The 22,029-nt window shown below is 39.6% G+C and overlaps 1 protein-coding gene and 1 long non-coding RNA gene across 2 annotated transcripts; one reads left to right on the forward strand and one right to left on the reverse strand.

The window, feature by feature from the left end:
- Positions 1–1,615: 1,615 nt before the first annotated feature.
- LOC121865180 lies at positions 1,616–7,691 on the reverse strand. Its single transcript, XR_006088721.1, has 2 exons — positions 7,218–7,691; positions 1,616–2,428 (listed from the first exon to the last, which is right to left on the reverse strand). It is a non-coding gene; the product is annotated as an uncharacterized LOC121865180 (long non-coding RNA).
- Positions 6,464–21,260, forward strand: LOC121865178 (exonuclease GOR-like). Its single transcript, XM_042364490.1, has 3 exons — positions 6,464–6,576; positions 10,223–10,382; positions 19,234–21,260. The coding sequence occupies exon 3, from the start codon at positions 19,262–19,264 to the stop codon at positions 20,165–20,167; it is 906 nt and encodes a 301-aa protein (XP_042220424.1). The 5' UTR covers positions 6,464–6,576; positions 10,223–10,382; positions 19,234–19,261; the 3' UTR covers positions 20,168–21,260.
- The last annotated feature ends 769 nt before the right edge of the window (positions 21,261–22,029 follow it).

A 22,029-nucleotide genomic window follows, 5' to 3' on the forward strand; every position in this document is an offset into this window, starting at 1 on the left:
AAGAGTGCATGGAGATTTATTGCCAAGGGCCATATTTACACTCTTGTTTTCCTTTCATGTTTGACCCATAATTATCATATAAGTCTGTCCCATGTAATCAGCAAATGGTATGTTCATGTTCTCGAGTTTCTCATGAATAAGGTTTGCCAAATCTTAACCTGTTGTTACTAGTGAGCCAATGAAATACTCTTTGACCTCAGGGGTGTCTTTTTGTATTAGAGTACTTAAGGTGACTAAAATTTGTTCTTGATGGTTGATATTAGGCGTGCAATCCAATATAACAAAGTAGTACCTTGACTTTTTTACCTGTTACAATTTTCTCAAATGATTTTGTCACAAATTTACTCGATGAGATCATCTTGAATTCTTTTGCCAAGATAGGTGGTATGGGTTCCTACTCCTCTTTCAATTCATTTAATGTGTTCTTTTAAAATAGGATAAAATTTAGCTAGAAGCTCAATTTCTTTCTGGAAGTTCCCATTGTCTGCCTAATGTAGTGTCTGTGAACCTCCTCAAGGCAAGATTTCTCTCAGCTAATGATTGTATGATACACACGAAATATGAGAATATCCCTCCAGCTTCTTCTCTCTGCCTCTAAGAGAGAAACTTCTGTCTTCTCAATAATTTTCCCCAATTTAAGGTGCTCTTCCATATCTTTCCAAATTCCCATGTGTTTAATATGCTCTGGAAATAAAAATACAACAGCAAAACTTAAGGTGACCAGATGTCCTGATTTTTCAACGAGCATCCCGCATTCTGACAGCGTCACGATAATGTCCCGCATTTTCAGAATGTGTCCCGAAATGTCCCACTTCATTGACGAAAGAATAAATTTTACCACAAGAAATTCAAAATGTTTTTGAGAGAGAGAGAGATGTTGGCAGTGGCACAAAAAGTAATGTTTGGCAACTTAGCCCTCCAACTTCATATGATTCCTGTCCTGTCCGAGCTGCATGCATAGATGTCATATGTTACGTGATACATTTAATATTTTTAATTCACACAAGTGTAAAATTCTGTTTGTTGCCGTTTATAAAGTCCTTTACCGATATAAAAAGTGCATTGCAATGTCAAAGTGGTTTTTGTACATCATATATTGCATTATAATTCTCAATATATAACATACAAACATTGAAAATGTATACCAACAAGAGAAGAAAATTTACAAAAACAGGCAGAAAACTGCAACTGTAAGCTATGCTACTCACTGAATCCTCAGACAGTGTTGGTTAAACCGCTTGGACTATTACACGTGTGACGCACAGAAAAATAGGAAAATTATTTTTGTGTTGGACAGGTTTTCTTCATTTTGGTTGGGAAAATGCCAAAGTGAAAGTGCACATTTAATTCCTCCCTGCAGTTAAAATGCCCCGTTCTTATAAAAATGAAGACAGAAAGTGATGTACGTACAGGATGATGTATGAAATGTAACGGAGAGTTTAGCATTGCACATGATGGAGATAATGATATTGCTAAACATCTGATCTCACTGAAACACAAAGCTGTTGATGTCAGTGCCTTGTCTAGCAAAACAGTCACTACCCTTTTTTAAAAGTGTACCCCCTTCAGAACTGCTTTGAGCCAAAATTTTGATGTGTCAGAATGAATTGCCATACAATTGTTACAGATGTATTTGCTTCATATGCCTTATCAGAACTGGATAAACAGTTGAAAGATGCTCATTGTGAAACAATATTAACTGATGCAAGCAACCATGGCAGCAACAAAATTTTCCCTGTACTGATTTGCTTCTTTCAGCCCTATGAAGGTGTTCAAGTAAAACTCATTGACTTCCAGTCTCAGTCTGGAGAAACCTCGGATATTGTGGTGACCTACTTAACATATATTATCAAAGAACATGATCTTGGCAAGAAATTAGTTATTTTCTGCAGTGATAATACAAACTGTAATTTTGGTGGAGCTCAAAGAAAAGAAGTTAAAAACTTTCAGGAAATTTAATGCTTAGGCAGAGAATTGATTGGTTTTGGTTGCTGTGCAGACTGCCTGCGACTACAGTATTTGTCAGTTGTTGTCAAGATATATTCATATTTCTACTTGTATTCAGTTAAGAGTAGAAGACCTGAAGGACTTCTGCTATTTTGTGGAAATTGAATATAAACAAGATGGTTAGCACTAATGCCTGATGTTGAGAGAATTCTTAGAATGTTTCCTGGCTTAAAGTCGTATTTTCTCAGTCAAAGCAAGTGTCCTGTTGTGCTAAAGATTTTTTTTGAGAACCATTGTGCAGAAGTCTGGCTCAACTTTATGTATAGTCAGTCAACCACCTTCCATTAAGTTATATTCAATTGTTGCTTGTGTCTCTTCCGATGTCCACCATCCCAATCTTTTGCTGTTTGGACCATTCTCTCATCACCCTTTCCATCACAGCTGTTGTAGCACTATTGTATTCATAGTTTCAGCAGACACTCTGGAGAAAAAACCCAAATACAATATAACAGCACAAATTTATATACTGTGCTGCATCTGTGACATTAGATCAGAATTTTTTTTTCATAAAATTAAAGTACACTGTATTGGGAAAAGAATGTGAGAGTAGAGTCAACATAAATTGAAATGTGCCAGGGGTAGACTGAAGGAGGATGCCAGCCAGGTGGAGAGGATGTTTTCAAAGAATCAAAGTGGTGTAAAATTAAACTGAATGGGAGACACTTACTCATGTGAGATGTATCTACAGATCCCCAAACTGTAGCGTATTAAACCAAAGGAACTTAAGAGCCTTAATTGACAACGTAACGGCGCTAAACCCTAGCCACCTCCATGTCATGGGGGACTTTAACTATGGCAACATTGACTGGAGAAATGAATCCACGCCAAACGACATAAATAATCCTGCCACTCTTTTCATAAAAACTCTGAGAGACAATTTTCTATTCCTACATGTGAAAGATCCAACTCCCTACAAAGGGGAGCAAACACCCAAACCACTGGACCTCATCATAATCAACAAGGAGGGTATGGTGGCAAATCTGGAACACCTAGCCCCAGTTGGCGCCAGACACCACATAACGTTGTCCTTCAGATTTAACTGTTACTTGGTTCATGACAAAAATAGGTCTAGGTTAAAATATTACAAAGGAAATTACTATGGGATGAGGGAGGAGATGAGGCGTATACACTGGCCTGACTTGCTTAGAAATAAGAACGCAGACACTACGCTGAATATCATAGCTATTAAAGTGAACCATTTGATCAAGAAATATATACCAAAGACTAAACCCAGTGCCTCTAGGAATACAAGGCGACCCCTCCACATGAACCATGCGACAGTCAACAAAGTTGAGAAGAAAACTCAGGATTTAGAGACATGGGTTAGGACAAATGATGGGCAGGATAGGAGGATGTATGCCAGTTCCAGGAACCAAGCAAAGTCAGAGTGTAGAAGGGCTGAAAAAGAGTTCCAGAGGCAGATTGCAAGCAAGGTCAAGTCAAAGCCTTTTATCGCTACACAAAGTCGAAATTAAAAGCGCGAGTCAGCATATCGGATTATGCAGATTCTGGCCAGGATAAGATGGAGGCGTTGAAATTTGTGTTCCCTCGTTCACGAGAGGGCGCAAACTATCTTCCTTCATTGAGGAAAGATGGTTTGGCACAGTGCTGACCCACAGTGTTTTCTCAGATGAGGGCAAAAGAAATAAACTGTCAAAGCTAAAGATCCACGAGTCCTGGCCCTGAAATGGTCCACCCCAGTGTGTTAAGAGAACTGTGTAATGAGCTTGTGGAGCCCCTTAAGATCCTGTTCTGCAAATGCCTGGATGAACTAAAGGTCCCGATGACTGGAAAATGGCTATGTGAGTACTATTTTCAAGAAGGGCTATTGTCACTACATGAATAATTATATTCCAGTGAGCCTGACCAGCATAGTGTGTAAAGTACTAGACAGCATCATAAGAGATGCCATTATGGAACATCTACTATGATACAACCTCGTAAAGGACTGCCAGCATGGTTTTATGCCGGGATGCTCCTGCTTATCACAATTACTCAAGGTCCTGGATGTTTGGACTCAAATTCTAGAACAAAGCAGAAATATCGACAATATATACTGTACTTATATTTTGCCAAAGCTTTTGACAGCGTATCCCATGAAAGGCTGAGAATTAAATCGGTAGGATACGGGATTCGGGGAAGTGTCGTAGACTTTCTGCATGACCGCAAGCATTGTGTGGTGATTAATGGTACAAAATCGTCATGTGTACAGTCAACCAAAGATGTACTCACCCCAAGCCGGGTTTCGTGCTCGCAATATTACTTGGTAGTACTTGGTAAAGTAAGGCTGTATGTAATGGTGATTGTGATTGGTGGATCTATTTTCGGCTGTACCAGTCAGTATGAATATTAAAAGAACCAAAGGCAGCATTTTTATAATATAAACTATTCATCATTATTTAAGATCATGAGAAGTTTCCCAATTTTTGTATACAGGTACTTACTTAAATAATGAAGAGAATTATATTGATGAAGTGGCAACTCAACTGCAATCACAGCTGCCACATGATTTTCACCTCAATTTTTTTCATTATTTACGCAAATATACGAACATTTGGAAACTTCTCAATATCTAAAATAATGATGACTAGTTTATTATTATAAAAATGCTACCTTTGGTTCGTTTAATATTCATCCTGACTGTGATACAGCCGAAAATAGATCCACCAATCGCAATCACTTTTATATACACCCCTACTTTACCTTAACCCGTGACATCTCGCTTGCGAGGCAAGAACGGTACCGCTTCTACCACCGATGACCCCTACTTTACCTAATATTGCCAGGTAAAAATGCGAGCACAAAACCCAGAGTGGGGTCAGTCAATCTTTGGTTGACAGTACCTGTGACAAGCTGCATACCACAGGGCAGTGTATTGGGCCCATTGTTGTTTGTTTGCTTCATAAATTATATGCCAGAAGCTATTACACTCCACCACACAAATGTTTGCAGACGATGCTAAGTTATTTACTAAAAAAAACTGTGAAGTGCTACAGAAGGATCTCTACGAGCTTCAAGAATGGTCGAAGAAATGGCTGCTAAGATTCAATGCACAAAGTGCAAGAGGGTGCACCTGGGTCACACCAACAGTAAGGAGGTGTAACACATGTCCCAACAGGACTAAGAAACTGCATTAATTGAGACCAAATGTGAAAAAGGATTTGGGTGTGTATGTTGACAAGGAACATGAGTTCTCGGGCCATTGTGAGAAGAAGGTGAATCGGGCAACGAAACTAGTAGGTCTTATAAGAAAGTCGTTTAGATATGTGGATGGTTCGTCGCTCATCGCGCTTTTCAAGAGTGATGTGCTTCCCCGTCTGGTCCTTGAAGTATGCTAGAGACTGTCAATTGATTGAAAATGTACAAAGGAGGGTCACCAGACTGGTGCCTGCTCTACGGAACCTCAACTACCCAGAGATTAGAACGCCTATAACTGCCTAGCTTATCCTACAGATGGGCAAGGGGCGACCTAATCGAATGTGTAAACATCTCAGGGGATACTACACTGTCGACTGTACATATTGTACTTGGAGCTGACGGACACACGACCCACACGGGGTCACAGCTCAAGGTTGATGAAGCCACAAGCCCAGAAAACAGTGAGGGCAAACTTTTTCGGAGTGAGAATTGTGAACTCTTGGAACAATCTGCCAGAGAGTGTTGTGGTGGCACCGAGCGTGAGCTCATTCAAGGCCAGACTTGACCAACACTGGCGCAGGTTCCGATATATTCAGGAGCCAGTTCATGCCTAGTACTTGCCAACAGTGCGTAACAGAGACGTGACCGACCGCCCTAGCGGCTAACGAGCCAATCTGTGGCGAAGAGGGTAAAAGTAGCCTTCAGATGTTCAGTTTATGCTAGTGACCAAGTAGCCCTTGCTAGATTAAGTAGGGGTGCAGAAGATGGCACAGTGGCTAGAGTTAGGAGTGGCTGGAAGAAATTTAGGAAGTTATTTGTCTTGCTGAAAGAGAGGATATAGAGATAATAGCCTAATAATGTACTTCCAGGAATCCGAGCTTTGTTTGTAAAGCAATTTCATGCCTGGCTTACAAAATAAATGCATATCACTTAATTCGGAATGGCTGAGATATGAAAACATTATAATTTCAGGGTGTATTTGTGATTGTGACACTGGGTTTAATTTATGCATTGAAAACAAAAGGCAAATAGCTACCCATTGTACTCTAAGGCATTGGCATTGGTCCCCAACCTTTAATTCATGGGTACCCCATATTATGGAGACCTACGTGCAATGCAATCATATATATATATATATATATATATATATATATATATATATATATATATATATATATATATATATATATATATATATATATATATATATATATATATATATTTAATTTATTTATTTATTACATATATATATATATATATATATATATATATGTATATTTATTTATTTATTTATTTATTTATTTATTATATATATATACTGTGTGTGTGTTGTCAATGTGTAGAAGTCATGTGACGCTCCTGTGACTTTATTTCCGTTCACTGCGTATTTACCCCAGACCGGGCTCAGAGATAGCCAGCCTTCACATTTGGGTAAGTACACTCGTCCTGTCCAAGATTAAATGTAAAAATTATGTAACTGATATCAGACGTGTAAAACTGAAAATAACTGCAGTATATATGAGATTTTGGTTTTTTGAATGTAAATCCAAAATTTTGGCGCCTTCCACTATATTTACAATGATATATGTGGTCCAAAGCCTACAAAAAGTTGAGGATCACTGCTCTACAAATGAAGAACTGCTTTACCAAATTAACCCTCTAAATGGATATGCCCTCAAAGCTAAATAATATCGCCTCGTGTTAGCTAGTATTAAAAAATTAAGTTCATAACAGCAAAGGCACAATTCAGATGCCAGGTAGATATTTAAAATATAATATTTCTCATTGTTCAATGGTGATAAGAGAACTGCTATGTATGCAAATGATGAATATGTACTCTATTCCCTGCATTAGATTTTAGCTTAAAAATATATGTCCTACTAACCAGAATAATGAACATTAACGGCATTATGATAAGTTACTTGTCAGTACCAGCTGGTCACCTGACGAGCTTCAAATGTAAATGAGTTTCGCTTTAAATTACGGCCAATATTAATTGGTTGATAATTTGATTTGATCTATGTATGTAAATTTGTGATAACGTTTATAAAGACAATACTCCATATACGTACTGAGGCGTCCATTTTATCGCGTTGGTGGCGCCGGCGGAGACCTCCAATATGTTAACAGAACTTGTCAGCCGGTGATCACCCAACCATTAATTCAGTCTATAATGTTTAGCAACCTGTAGTGGTCCCGTACACGACATTTTTCGATTTTTCATAGTTCTATGTATACTAAATTAAAACATTTCTGGAAATCCAATTGAACTGAGAAGTCTTGAACGTCCTATGATACGGTCTTCACTCGACTGAACATGTGTACAGGATCACTACAGGTTGCCAAACATTTTTAGAACCGAATTAATGGTTTGGTGAGGAGTGCCGCTACACGATAGAGCTGTGCTCTGCTGTAGAACAAGACAATGAATTTACTTGATTTGAATATTGTCCGGCCACACTTGAATTGAATTAACTTGTCATTTCAAGTCAATTAATTCACTGTCTAGTTCTACAGCGGAGCACAGCTCTATCGTGTAGCGGCACTCCTCACTCAGCTATTAATTCAGTTTTTTTTTTCTTTTTCTTTTTGCTGGGATTAGCCCATCCGGGCACAGGTCACTGACCCACATCAGGACCTGGGTAGCTAATATATGATAATAATAACTTATTATTATTATTATAATAATTCATAAAAATTAATAACCAAATACTAAAAATAATAATAATAACCATAAATAAATACAAAAACGAAAAAATAAACCAAGAAAGAAACGATATACATTATGTATGTTGCGTTGTCTAAGTAAGAAACAACTGAGACCGTGCAATTGTGTGTAAATGAGACAGAAAGTCAGATCAGCAACCTGGGACTTGGTCACCCTTTTTTCGTGATGCCATATAGCAGCAGGGTCTACCATTACACAACACATTATGCTTCCAATATCTTCCCAGGCGGTAGTACCTCCCTGTTTGATAGCTCCCTCCTACTTACTACCTTCTACCTACAATGTGAACAAAGGCGTATTTTATGTTATATCGAAAAATGCATCAATAAATGCTTGTGTTGGATGTTGTATATATAACTATCTTGTATTTAAATGTACTGTGTGTGTACAGACTTTTTATCGAAATTACACTTTGCCTGAATATCATTCAGCTCCATTGATTGTATTGATCTTCTACAAGTACAGTGTTAGAATCCTTGTCTTCAACAACAACAAAATTTCAAAAGGGCACAGCATGACAGCGGCTTGATGTGCCACCAGACGAAATTCATGCGGTACTAACAGAGGCCCTCTGTCGGTACCAGCGTTTGTGTAAATTTTGCAGACGGTTGCCACTCAAATGACGACGTATTGTACTAATTACATACGTAGGCCCTCTCTGCAGTGTTCTCTTCTTTTTTTTTTAAGTTTAAACGTGGTAAGGGTATTGGTAACTACCTAAATCGTTTACCGATGTTTGCTGAATAATTACCCCCAAAAATTCCAACGCTTTTTTGTCCCCATCTAAATAATTTTGAATTATTTTTACTTAACTGACTACACCCTTCGCTGTACATGTATTTACAAGCCATGGCTGAGCCGAGGAATGGACGCGCACATTATTTTTTTTCTTTTATTCTCTTCACCACTGATCGGCTCGTTAGCCGCTTGGGAAAGAATCGCCAAAAATCAAGATTAAGTTTTAAAGGAAGGCATTGATTGAGTGGGAAATGAAAACTAAATGGTCTTTAGCTGAAATAGATGGCTTTCCGTCACGTTATAAAATTGTGAAACATTATTGCCCCGAACCTCCAGCGCTGATTGCAACCGATGCCAACTCTTCATGTCACCGTTACCAGAAACAATCGATTTTCAATGAAAAATATATAAAGACCGGATTTCCCCAAGATATATAGCTATTATCACCACCAATAAATTAATCAAATTACCGTCTTCATATCTAAGGGTTGGCGACCACAGTCTTCCACTCTAAGCGTTCTAGGGCTGTGTATTTGTTTAGGAACCCAGTGCATTCTTTTATTTCATCCATCCACCCCCGGTCTTTGCCTTCCCTGGCCCTCCTACTCTCAACTTTGCCCACTAATATTTCTGTTATTATCCCTTCATCCATAATTATATGACCAAAATATATATTTTTTCTTCCATACATTTCAAGTATTTCTCTTGAAGTTTCTGCTAATCTTAGTACTTCTTTATCTGTTTCATTGCCAATGTAGCTTATTCTTAGCATTCGCCTATGATACCACATTTCAAAGGCCTCTAACCTCTTTCTGGTGTCTGATGAATAACGTGTCCACGCACATGACCCATAAAATAGTCCTTGCCATATAAAGCCTTTCAGCAGACTTTTTCTCAAACTGAAGTTAATGTCTCTTTTTATTTGGTCTTTTAGATTATTAAATGCTGTTTTTGCTTGTCCTATTCTTGTTTTGATTTCTTCCGCACATCTACCATCACAGCTAGTATTACGTACCAAATACCAAACGTTTATGTTTCCTGTTGCCGACCATAATTTATATTTTAGGATTTATTTGCAATTTGGAAACAACCATTTCTTTCGTCTTTGCAGCATTAACATTTAACCCATAGTTTTCACCTTTTTCCACTAATCTTTTCCACTAATGCCTCTTCACAATCTGCGATAAGAGCAGTATCATCTACATAGTTTTTGTAATGCCTCTTCACTATCTGCGATAAGAACAGTATCATCTACATAGCGTATTTTTTTATATAACTTTACCATTAATTTTTAGCCCTTCATTATCACGTATAACTTCTCTCATTAAGAATTCTGAATATATATTATACAATATTGGACACTCCTTGTCTGACTACGAACCAATTATTTAGTTCATTATTTAATAACACTGCAGCCTCCTTCATTAATGTCTATTTTTTCCAAGATTTCTATAAGTTTATTGTGCTTTACTTTGTCAAAATCATTATCATCATAATCGGCAACAAAAACTGGTGGAATATTACCGCCCTAGTTATCGGCTCGTTTGCCAGAGTTTGTGGAATATTAGCCCAGTTCGGTACACGGTTCATAAACATATTTTTCTGTTGTAGATGTTGGCCAACCGCGCAGTGACGCTTTTCCGTCGTCTCATACCAGTATAGAACGTGACAACAAGCACCGAACGAACCTCCAGGGTCCAGTCACAGAATCATAGTCATTCAGCGGCTGAGAGCAGTACGCGCAACATCACCCCTCAAGCACTAACAGCAGGTATGGATTTTTTTTTTAATATTCTTTAAATTGCTTTACAAGTTTGCATTTGGTTCAGCGTGTATATAGACAACGCGGGTATGCCAACAATGTAACTAGAAAGTGTGTAGGTATAGAGTTTACAACGTACCTAGACAATGTGGTTATACACCAGAAACACTAAGTATGGAGGAAACTGCAGCGGGCCTACAGGCATTTACACCCAACCCCTTTTGCTCATATATCCATCCAACTATTGTTTGAAGCTATCCAGCATATTCGAGTTGATGTTTGGTCAATTTTTCCACTCGTCCACTACTCTATTTCCAAACCAATATTTACCTATTTCGCGCCTAAATCTAAGTTTGTCTAATTTAAAACCATTATTACGAGTTTGTTCCTGGTTGGATAATTTGAGTACCTTTGCGATGTCCCCTTTACTTAGCCCTGACTTCCATTTATACACCGCTTATCATATCGCCCCTCACTACGTATCACGAGGGAGTGCAAATTAAGATGCTTTAATCTGCTTCTGTACTCGAGGTTCCTAATGCCCGGGATTAGTCTTGTCATTTTCCTCTGAATTCCTTCCAAGGATTCTATATCCGTTCTGTAATACGGTAACCTTATACTGAGTACTTTACATTTGTCCACATTGAATTTCATCTGCCATTTTTCAGACAATTCGAAATTTTTTTTTAGATCTTCCTGTAGTTTGCTGAGTCCACGTCAGTTTTAATTACACGCCCTATGTTAGTGTTGCCAGCAAATTTCTTTTTTCTAATTTTTACGGGAATTAGCCCACCCGGGCACAGGTCAAACAACCCACTACGGGGCCTGGGGAATAAGAACTGAAAGAAATTGAAAATAGAGAGGTAAAAGGTTATACTGTGTTAATGTACACCACGAAGATGCCGGAAAACCAGCATCTTAAAGTGAGACAGATTGTATAAGTATGGAAACAGAAGAAGACAGAGCATTCCACAGTTTGGCTGTGAGGAAAGGAGGTACTATAACGCGGTCCGACTAATTACCCAAATGTACCCAAATGTAGTCGCAATGAAGTCAAATAATGGTCCTAGATGAATAAATCGGACTGCCAATCACTTCTCGACTAGTATTTGGTGTCAGAAAGTCACAAAAAAATGGAAAAGTTACTTTAATCTGAGTTAATAGATCGCGTGCATGTACCGAGGGAGCGAGGAATTACCCAAATGTAGCCGCAATGAAGTCAAATGATGGTCGTACAAGCGTAATTCGGGCTGTGAATCACTTCTCTATTATTATTTGGTGTCATAAAGTCAAACAAAATTGGTAAACTTAATTTAATCTGAGTTGTGTTGTGTTAGATACATGCACTTGATCTATTTACTCAGATTAAATTAAGTTTACTAATTTTTTGCGACTTCGTGACACCAAATACTAGTCAAGGTTAGGTTAGGTACATGCACTCGATCTATTAACTCAGATTAAATTAAGTTTACCAATTTTTTGTGACTGTGACACCAAATACTAGTCGAGAAGTGATTGGCAGTCCGATTTATTCATCTAGGATCATTATTTGACTTCATTGCGACTACATTTGGGTACATTTGGGTAATTCCTCGGTACATGCACGCGATCTATTAACTCAGATTAAAGTAAGTTTTCCAATTTTTTGTGACTTTGACACCAAATACTAGTCGAGAAGTGATTGGCAGTCCAATTTATTCATCTAGGACCATTATTTGACTTCATTCCGGCTATATTTGGCTACATTTGGTTAATTAGTCGGACCCCTATAACGGGTTATTCTCGTGTGACCGACATCCGCAGAGAAACGGTGGGCACCGCGGGCAAGAAGTGTGTTACGAGCCCACAGCCTTGCCAGCGGTACACAGGATGCCAAATCCACCGAACATTGCCCGTTAAAGTACCTGTAAAAGAGAAAGAGTAAAGCAACCTGGCGATGTTGATATCTATGTTGTTTATGTATAAAATAAATAATAATGGTCCAAGTACTGAGCCGTGGAGAATTCCACTTGTGACTTTGTTCCAATCGGATTTAGTGCCGTTAATGCCCACTCGCTGTTACCCGTCCTCGAACCACGCCCTAAATTATTTTAGAATATCTCCCTTAATGCCATGAGCCTCCACTTTTCTTATTAGTCTTTCGTGGGGGACTCTGTCGAGGGCTTTGCTAAAGTCGAGATATGCCATATAATTGTGCCTCTCGTCCACTGATTCGAAAAAGAGATGAAAAGAATGTTAATAGATTAGTTAAGACATGAACGCCCGCTTGTGAAGCCATGTTGGGAATCATTGATAAACTTGTGCTTCTCCAGGTGATTTCGAATAGAGTTTGAAGTGATTGCTTCCAGTAATTTGCCTACAATTGATGTTAGACTGATTGGACGGTAGTAATAGGATAGTTATCTATCCCCCCTTTTTGAAAATCTGTATTACATTCGCTATCCTCCAGGATTCTGGTACTTCACCAGTTTTTAAAGACATGCTAAACATTTTTGCTAAAGGTATACTAAGCTCTTTTTTACATTCCTTTAATATTCTGGCAAATATCTCATCGGGACCTGGTGACTTATTAGGCTTTAGTTTGTCCATTTGCTTACCAACATCGTTACTCGTCACTACTATCTCGCTTAATTTATTTTCTTCACATCTCTGTATAGATTCGGTGCCTCGGGTATCATGTTTAAATGTTCGGTGGTGAAAACTGTTGAAAAATATATATTCAGATTATTGCTCGGTCTTTAGCAGTTAGTTCGCCGTTTTCTGACTGTTGGTCCAATCTTTTCTCGTGATTTAGTTTGATACATTTAATAAAATCCCTTGGGGTTTGACTTCGCCTCCCTTGCTACCTTCAGTTCATTATTCCTCCTTGCTTTACTTATCTCGGTCTTAAAACCCTACCGGCCAATACCTTATAATAATTTCGGAGGTAAACTTCACCACTATTTATTCTAACTCGCTTAATTTATTTTCTACACATCTCGGTATAGAGTCGGTGCCTCGGGTATCATGTTTAAATGTTCCGTGGTGAAAACTGTTGAAATATATTTATTCTGATTATTGCTCGGTCGTCATCAGTTAGTTCGCCGGTATCTGACTATTAGTTCAATTTTTTCTCGTGTTTTAGTTTGATACATTTAATAGAATCCCTTGGGGTTTGACTTCGCCTTCATTATTCCTCTTTGCTTTACATATCTCGGTCTTAAAACCCTACCGGCTAATACCTTGTAAGTAATATCGGAGGTAAATTTCACCACTATTTATTCTACTTATAGCCTTTCTTTGTTCCTTAATATTCTTTAAATAATTATTTATCCATTTAGGGTCATTGTTTTTTTATTTGAGTTTTCTGTATGGTATGTTCTGCCTTTGTGCATTAAGTAACTTATTAATTAAATTTTTTTTGGAACTCGTCATCCTCAACTGTCAGGTCTCCTGGTAAGGTGCCCTCTGTGGGTACATTATACAAGAACATAAGAAAATAAGGAGTCTGCAATAGGCCGGTTGACCTGTGCATGGCAACTCCTGTCTAGAGTTACAACCACACTATCATCCATGAATCTATCTAGCCTCCTTTTAAAACTTTCCAGCATTCCAGCACTTGTTGCAAAGCTTGTTCCACTCGTCCACCACCCTATTTGTGAACCAGTTCCTGCCTATCTCCCTCCTAAACCTAAACTTAGCCAACTTAAATCTGTTGCTACGAGTTCTGTCCTGCTCGGATATTATAATAACTTTATCTATATCCCCTTTATTGATCCCTTTCACCCACTTAAATACTTCTATCATATCTTCCTGCACTCTTCGTCTTTCTAGGGAATGCAAGTTTAGTTTCTTTAATCTATCTTGAAATGGAAGGTTTTTAAGTCCCAGAATCATTTTCGTCATTCATCCATGCACCGACTCCAGTGAATTGATATCCATTCTATAATAAGGGCACCAGAACTGAACAGCATAATCTAGGTGCGGCTTGACTAGCACAAGATATAGTTGCAATATGACTCCGCACTCTTATTACTTACACTTGTAGATATAAAACCTAATACTCTGTGTGCCTTATTTTGAACATTAACGCGCTGTTTTCTAGGCCGTAGGTCCTGGCTTACAAGTCGACTACTCTAGGTTGATATTAAGGCTGTATACATTGAGTATTTGTTCTTCCAATATAAAGTATGCTGCACTTGCTGGTGTTGATTTTCATTTGCCATTTTTCTGACCACTCCTGCAGTTTATTTAAATCCTCCTGTAGTGCATTTGCATTCTGCCCTGAATTAATCTGCCGCCCTATTTTGGTGACATCCGCAAACGTGATCCTCTTCGCCACTGATCGGCTTGTTCTTGGGCGATCGGTCAGACTCTTTTCCTTTATATTCTTCACCAAAGGTTTAATCGGTCACGTCTCTGTCACGCACTGTTGGCAAATACTGGGCATGCACCGGCTCCTGAATGTACCTGAACCCGCTCCAGTGTTGGTCAAGTCTTCTCTTGAAAGAGCTCACACTCGGTGCCGTCACAACACCTCCAAGAGTTTACAACCCTCACTCCGAAAAAGTTTGCCCTCACGGTTTTCCGGACTTGCGGCTTCTTCAATCTTGAGCTGTGACCCCTTGTGGGGCGAGCGTCCGCCAGCTTAAGGACACTCAACTGAGACTGAGATACCTTGGTTAATGGACGGCTATTTGGGAAAACTGATTGGTTTTAGAATCAATATACTGATATGCAGCGTCATTGCTGCTGATCTTAGTAACTAGATCGATTATGTAGATTATGATCAAGAGTGGGCCCAGTACTGACCCCTGGGGAACCCCACTGGTTACACAGCCCCACTTAGACTTAACATAATCTACGCTGACCCTGTGCGTGTTCTATTGGTGAGCCATGATTTTATCCAATTTAAAAGTTTCTCCTCGATACCATGAGCCTTACTTTTCACTTAACATTGTGTGAGGTCACCGCATGTGATGTCATGTAATTCACCCCCAAGCGTGATGCCCCTTCTCTCAGCTGCCTCTTCAAATTATCAAAGTTTGCCCTTCTGAAATCCTGGACTTTAGTGGAATTTTCCGTGCAGCTGCCCTGAATTTCTAATTTAAATCTTGTATCTTGTGTTCGCTGTTGGCAAGTTTGTTCCCTATCACGACATTACTAATGAGGTTTTCTCTGTTTGACGGAACTAAATCGAGTATATTATTACCCCAGATAGGTTCAGTTATATGTTAGCGTGGGATTGTTTCAAGAAAATCCTCTGATTCTGAGTTACCTGTAAGGTCGATCCAATCTATTTGGCTAAAGTTAAAGTCGCCTACTATACAGACTTTGTTATGTATGGAAGCCCTGTGCATTTCATCCCAAATAAATCGCTCGTTAACTCTTAATCAAGATTAGGAAGTCTATATATTACTCCTGCGACTAATTTTTCCCTACCGTCTATTAATTTTATCAAAATTGTTTCTGTATTCCGCTCGGTTTTTATTTCCTTATTTGTTTCACACTTCATATTATCCCTGTCATAGATTGCAACACCGCTTCCTTTCCTAATCTGCCTATCGGTATGGAATAATTTGTAACCTGCAATTTGGTATTCGACTGGTAACTCACGCTAGTCTAGGTTTATCCACGTTTCTGTGAATGCTATTATATCGAATTTTTCGGGACATACCAGCGCCCTGAATTCATCCATTTTATTTCTCATACTTCTACTGTTAGTGTAGTAGTCATTTAAGTTAATCGTTTTCTGAAGTTAGTTGTGTTCTGAGTCTTCTCTTTGTTATGATTAGGATTTAACTCCCTGCCTAATTTAGTTTTGTCATCATTCCTAGCACTACTTCACTGTAACCTTTTCGTTTCATTTACCCGCTCCCACTGAAGTCTCCCCAATCCCTGCGCTCACATATTCCCCTAGCAGTTTAAAGATTTTGATATCTTTTGAACTGCCCTCTCGAGAGAGCCAACTAGGGTTGCCATCCCATCACTAGACAAATGTACCCCATCCCTAGTATTATGGTCCCTTCTGCTGTAAAAGTTGTCCCAGTTATCAATGAATGGGACTGATATTGACTTGCAATATGTCAAGACGGCCGTTGACTTCAACTGCCCTTGACAACCATTCATTGCCAACTCTCCTACTAGTCAGGACACCACTTATGTTAGGGATCCCTCCCTTCGACCTAATGCGTTCTATAGCTGTCTTGAACTTATCAAGAAGCTCCTCACTCCTACACAAGCCAATATCATTGCCTCCTGCACTGAGGCAGATAATGGGTTTGTTCCCATTACCAGACAAGATATTGTCCATCCTGTCAACTAATCCCCCACCCCAGCTCCTGGCAAACATACCCTCATCCTATTTATATTTTTATCACAAAAAGCTCTGTCCAGGTACCGTACCTGGGAATCACCAACAATAAAGGTTTTCGTACCTTCCTTTGTCAGCTTTGTCCCTGATTATGCTGATGTCCAATTCGTCTATCAAAGGACTGAAAAAGTTGGTACACTTAGCTGTTGTTGTCGTATCCTTGGTGTTTTTCACCACCAGTTTGGTCGTCCCTCTCCTCACAACCATCCATTCGTCTGAGTTTTCGTCAGACACGGGCATTCCTTGTCTCGTTTCTTCCTTCATCCTCGCTATCACATCCTTTAATTTCAAGGTTTCTTCCTTGGCCCCCTCTAACTCAGGGCACAGCCCTGTTCACAAGTAGCACTAGCCATTACCGACAATTAATAAACGGGAGCTAAGCCTGCCATGACCTTTCCTCTAGTGAGGTCAGAGCACTATTCAATGTACCTAGACAGTGTGGGTATACAAACAATGTACCTTGACTGTATGGGTATACAATGTACTGTACATTCGACAGAGAAGTGCCCCCTGATATGCTTATACACTTCGATTAGGTCGGGCGAAGCAGGTATTTTAATCTCTGGGTAGCTGAGGTTCCATAAAGCAGGCACCAGTCTGGTGGCCACCTTTGGACATTTTCAATCAGTTGACAGTCTCTAGCATACCTCGGGGACCAGACGTGGTGACAATACTCCAGACGCTTACTTAAGATCATCTTGACGAGCGACGGACCATCCAGATATGTAAACGATCTTATAAGACCTACTAGTTTCGTTGCCTGATTCACCTTCTCACAATGGCCCGAGAACTTCAGTTCATTGTCGACATACACCCAGGTCCATTTCACATTCGGTCTCAATTAATGCAGTATCTGCGTCCTGTTGGGACATGTGATACACCTTACTATCGGTGCGACCCAGGTGCTTCCTTTTGCACTTTGTGACGTTGAATCTTGGTATTCATTTCCTCGACCATTCATGAAGTGCAAAGAGATCTTTCTGCAGCTCTTCACAATCTATTTGGTTCTTAATTTCCCTAAATAACTTGGCATCGTCCGCAAACATTTGTATGGAGGAGTGTATAGCTTCTGGAATATCATTTATGAAGCAGACAAACAACAACGGGCCCAATACACTGTACTGTGGTACAGGGCCGGCGCCAGCCTATTTGGCGCCCTTAGCAGGAGTGCAGCTGGCTCCCCCACCCGCCTTCCACTTCACGATTGAGTTTGCCCACAAAGTAATCAAGGTACCATATTGAAGAAACTGTTTACCTTGCACTGATTTATTTTAATAAGATTCGGCGAAAGTAATCATGTTGACATCTTCAACCATCCTTTTTTTGGAAACACATAATTAGTATCAACCTGGTGAGGTCCTCTGCGAACAAGTTCTGCTTTTTCCTGGTTGGACATTGAGGATGGCCAGTCAGTGGGGTCACATTCGAGCTGTGGTGGTGCAGTACGAGCTGTGGTGGTGACACTGTATGTTGGCTGTAGCACTGTATTGGCGAGCTGTGGTGGTGACACTGTATCTGTTGGCTGTGAAGAATGGAGCTGTGGTGGTGACACTGTATGTTGGCTGTGTAGAAAGGAGCTGTGGTGGTGACACTGTATCTGTTGGCGCCCTTAGCATTTGTTAACCTCCCTTAATGGAAGCGGCGGCCCTGCTGTGGTACCCCGCTTGTGACGGTACACATGTACCATTTATCACCACACACTGTTTCCGGCCATGCAGAAAGTCTCCGCTCCACACTAGGACACTTCTCCGAATCCCGTACCCTTCCATTTTGATTCTCAGCCTTTCAAGGGGTAGCTGTCGAAAGCCTTGGCAAAATCTGAGTATATATTGTTGATATTGTCACCTTGTTCTAGAATTTGAGTCTAAGCATCTAGCACCTTGAGTAATTGTGTAAAGCAGGATCTTCCGGCATAAAACCGTGTTGGCATTCGTATACTGTACAAGGTTGTTTCGTAGCAGATGTTCCATCATGGCATCTCTTACGATGCTCTCTTACTAAACAATTTATTTCTTCGCCCACAAAGCACCTAGAGACATCATAAGACGGCCAAATATCCGTGTTTACCTTACAATTAAATGAGAATCTAAGAATCTTGTATCGTTTTTATTACTTATAATTATTATTATTATCCAAACAACATCTCTGGGGGAAAAGGGGAACCATATTTATTACTTCTTAATGGTGTTAACTAATTTTATAAACTTCTGGTAATAACTATAATATTATTGTTGTACTGTATTATGCCTTTAGGGGGATGTCCGTTTTCTATTGTAGACTTGACGAACATTGAAACACAGACTGAACTATCTAGCACAGTTTCTCTTCAATTTTTTTAATCTTATATTTTTACCTTTGTTCTAATTTTCTGTATTAACTGTACTTGACAAAAATTTCCATAATGTGTTTATTTTTCATATGCCTTTTAACTTATAATAGCCTATAATATAATGTTCAATTTAATTTTTACATGCCGGTACATATAACAATGTTTCTTAACATTTTCAGTTGAAGGTGTGAACATCAAGGCAGCGAGATGACACAGGAGATGGACAAGGTGTTGTATGACAGTGTGAAGCAGCTGGAGTTGTCTGAAGCTGAACTTCGCCGCTTTTGTTACCCACGCCCTCACTCGCAGTCCAAAAAATGTCAGCTCTTCAACATCAACAAGAGCTACAACAATGTGATGCCAGGTCCCCTCACCCGCACCTGTAAGCGCTGCGGGAAAGTGTACCACATTGACAAACACGGTCATCACATAATACAAGAGACGTGTGCACACCACTGGGGTAAACTGTCAAGGACATTATCGCCCTACTACTACTGCTGTAAGCGACCACGCTACTCCGAACCCTGCACCACTGCCGAGCATCACGTTACGGAAGAAATAGACCCTGATAATTTAACAGGTTACATCCACACGGGACGCGACAGTAGTGTTAATACAATTGGTATATACGCCCTGGACTGTGAGATGGTCTACACGACAGACGGAATGGATGTTGCCGCTATCTCTGTTGTGGATTGGAAGCGTCGGCTGGTGTATGAGACACTGGTTAAACCTGACGCTCCCATAGTGGACTACAACACAAAATTATCGGGGCTCACTGAGCAACAGTTCAGGAAAGTCACGACGCAACTACACGACGTCCATAAAAAGTTGCTGACGCTGTTCGGTAGTCACTCCATCCTGGTCGGTCACGGACTGGATCACGACCTTATGCGGCTAAAAGTTATACATGACCACGTGGTGGACACCAGCATCCTGTATCCTCACCCAAAGGGGCTTCCTATACGCAACTCACTGTCTTTCTTGAAGGAAAGGCACCTAGGTCTTGGCAAGACTTCCAACTTTGCCTACAAGTGCCGGGGCGACGCTGAGGCAACCATGATGCTCGTTCTAGCTAAGCGTAATAAGGGGAGGCGACAGTATAATTGTTGAGGTACACTGTTATAGTCGGACCTTGGAAAACCTACAGTATAGTGTTAAGTACCAACACTCCCATCATCTGTGGTGATGTGATATTTTTTTGTAAGTTTACTATTAATTACAACAAGAACCAAATTAATGTTTATTGTGTCACACTTAACCTTGTGAACTGTCTGTGTCTCGGTCAATAACACCTGTTAACTATCGGTATGTGTGTGCTAGTAACACCTGTGAAGTATGGGTGTGTGTATGTTGGTAACACCTGTGAAGCATGGGTGTGTATGTCGGTAACATCTGTGAATTATGGGTGTGTATCAGTATCACCTGTGGAGTATGAGGGTGTTTGTCAGTAACACCTGTGAAGTATGGGTGTATCATTAATACTTGTGAAGTATGGGTGTGTCAACACCTGTGAACTATGTGTGTGTGTGAGAGTTATGGGTGTGTGTCGGTAACACTGTCAACTATGGGTGTGTGTCAGTAACACCTGTGAGTTATGGGTGTGTCAGTAACACCTGTTAACTATGGGTGTGTGTCAGTAACGATTGTGACTTATGGATGTGTCGGTAACGCCTGTTTTTTTTTTGTCACAACCACAAATGATGTTTTGTTACATTACGGTAAGTGTCAATTACCTGAACTATCAAAAGTTTTTGTTTCAGTTCTGGTTGTATTATAAAAAAGTAATTTGTTATTAATTGCCAAAAGTTTTTAATTACTAAAAGTGATTTTACGTATCAGAAGATGTTTTAATTAACCAAAGAAAATGTTTACTTAATTTTTTTATTGTTTAATACGAAAAGTGTTTGTTACTACCCAATATTTTTGGTTATTACAAAAAGTGCTTTTACTTGTTATTAGAGCCCGGATGTTAGGCAAAATGCGATAAATGCCCATATTTGCCTATTTTGTTGAATAATTAACCCATTTTGTTGAATTATGCCTACAATGCTTATTTTAGTGTTTTCTGTTATTTGTCAATAAGGAATAAATTATTTATCTGCAATTAGTACGATTGTATGGGAGGAAGGAAGGTAATGTGGCTGTATACATACTTTTAGTGTGCGAGATTTCATTTATGTTGAATAAAGCCTACCAGTACTTACCTACTTTTTTCATAACTTCGTGTAACCATGCAACTGATACTTTATTGGTACTGTATATGTTAACAAACGGGTATATCTGTTAAGGGTCATGTGTAGTGAAAATGTATTTATTTTTTTTTCTGTTAAGGGACATGTGTAGTGAAAATGTATTTACCTTTTTTCTACCATTCACACGACGTTTGTTTGTTTCTCGCTTAGAAGAAGAATGGCAAAAATTGAAAGGCATAATGTACAAAATAAAAGTTTCAAAGGGTATAGAATAATTTTGCATTTTAAAAATAAAATGGTTGGTTGCCTATATTTGAATAGTTTAGTGTGTAGGGGTATCGAGATATTAATGTTGTCTAGCACTCAGGATGGAAGGAAACTCTAATGTGGTTTTCTTGTATAATATATAAGTTATATGATAGACAGTCTGGTGCTGGAGGTGCTGTGTGGTGAGGGGCTGCTTGGTAGAGACGTGCGGTGAGTAGCTTGTTGAAGGAGGTAGATGTGCAGGAGCTTCGTTAGATAAGATGTTGCCTGTTGCTGGCCTCCTGGTTGAATGAAATGTTAACAGTGTGGAGCTTGCTGGAGGAGATGTTGCTTGTTCAGGAAAATGGGCAGAATGAGAGTTGGTTGGTGAGGAAGCTCAGAGAAGGACATGCTTGCTGGCGGGAGCGAGGACCGCCAGGCAGGCGGAGGAGAGGCGAGGGTCGCCAGGCAGCGGCAGAGGAGGAGGTGTTGCTTGTTCAAGAAGATTGGTCAGACTGAATCTCAATGGAGAGA

This window comes from Homarus americanus, unplaced genomic scaffold (assembly GCF_018991925.1).
Source record: "Homarus americanus isolate GMGI-L3 unplaced genomic scaffold, GMGI_Hamer_2.0 scaffold37678, whole genome shotgun sequence".
Lineage (NCBI taxonomy): Eukaryota > Metazoa > Arthropoda > Malacostraca > Decapoda > Nephropidae > Homarus > Homarus americanus.

Bases quoted from the DNA above. Each gene is read 5' to 3' on its own strand.
- LOC121865178 (XM_042364490.1), top strand. From the start codon at position 19,262: ATGACACAGGAGATGGACAAGGTGTTGTATGACAGTGTGAAGCAGCTG.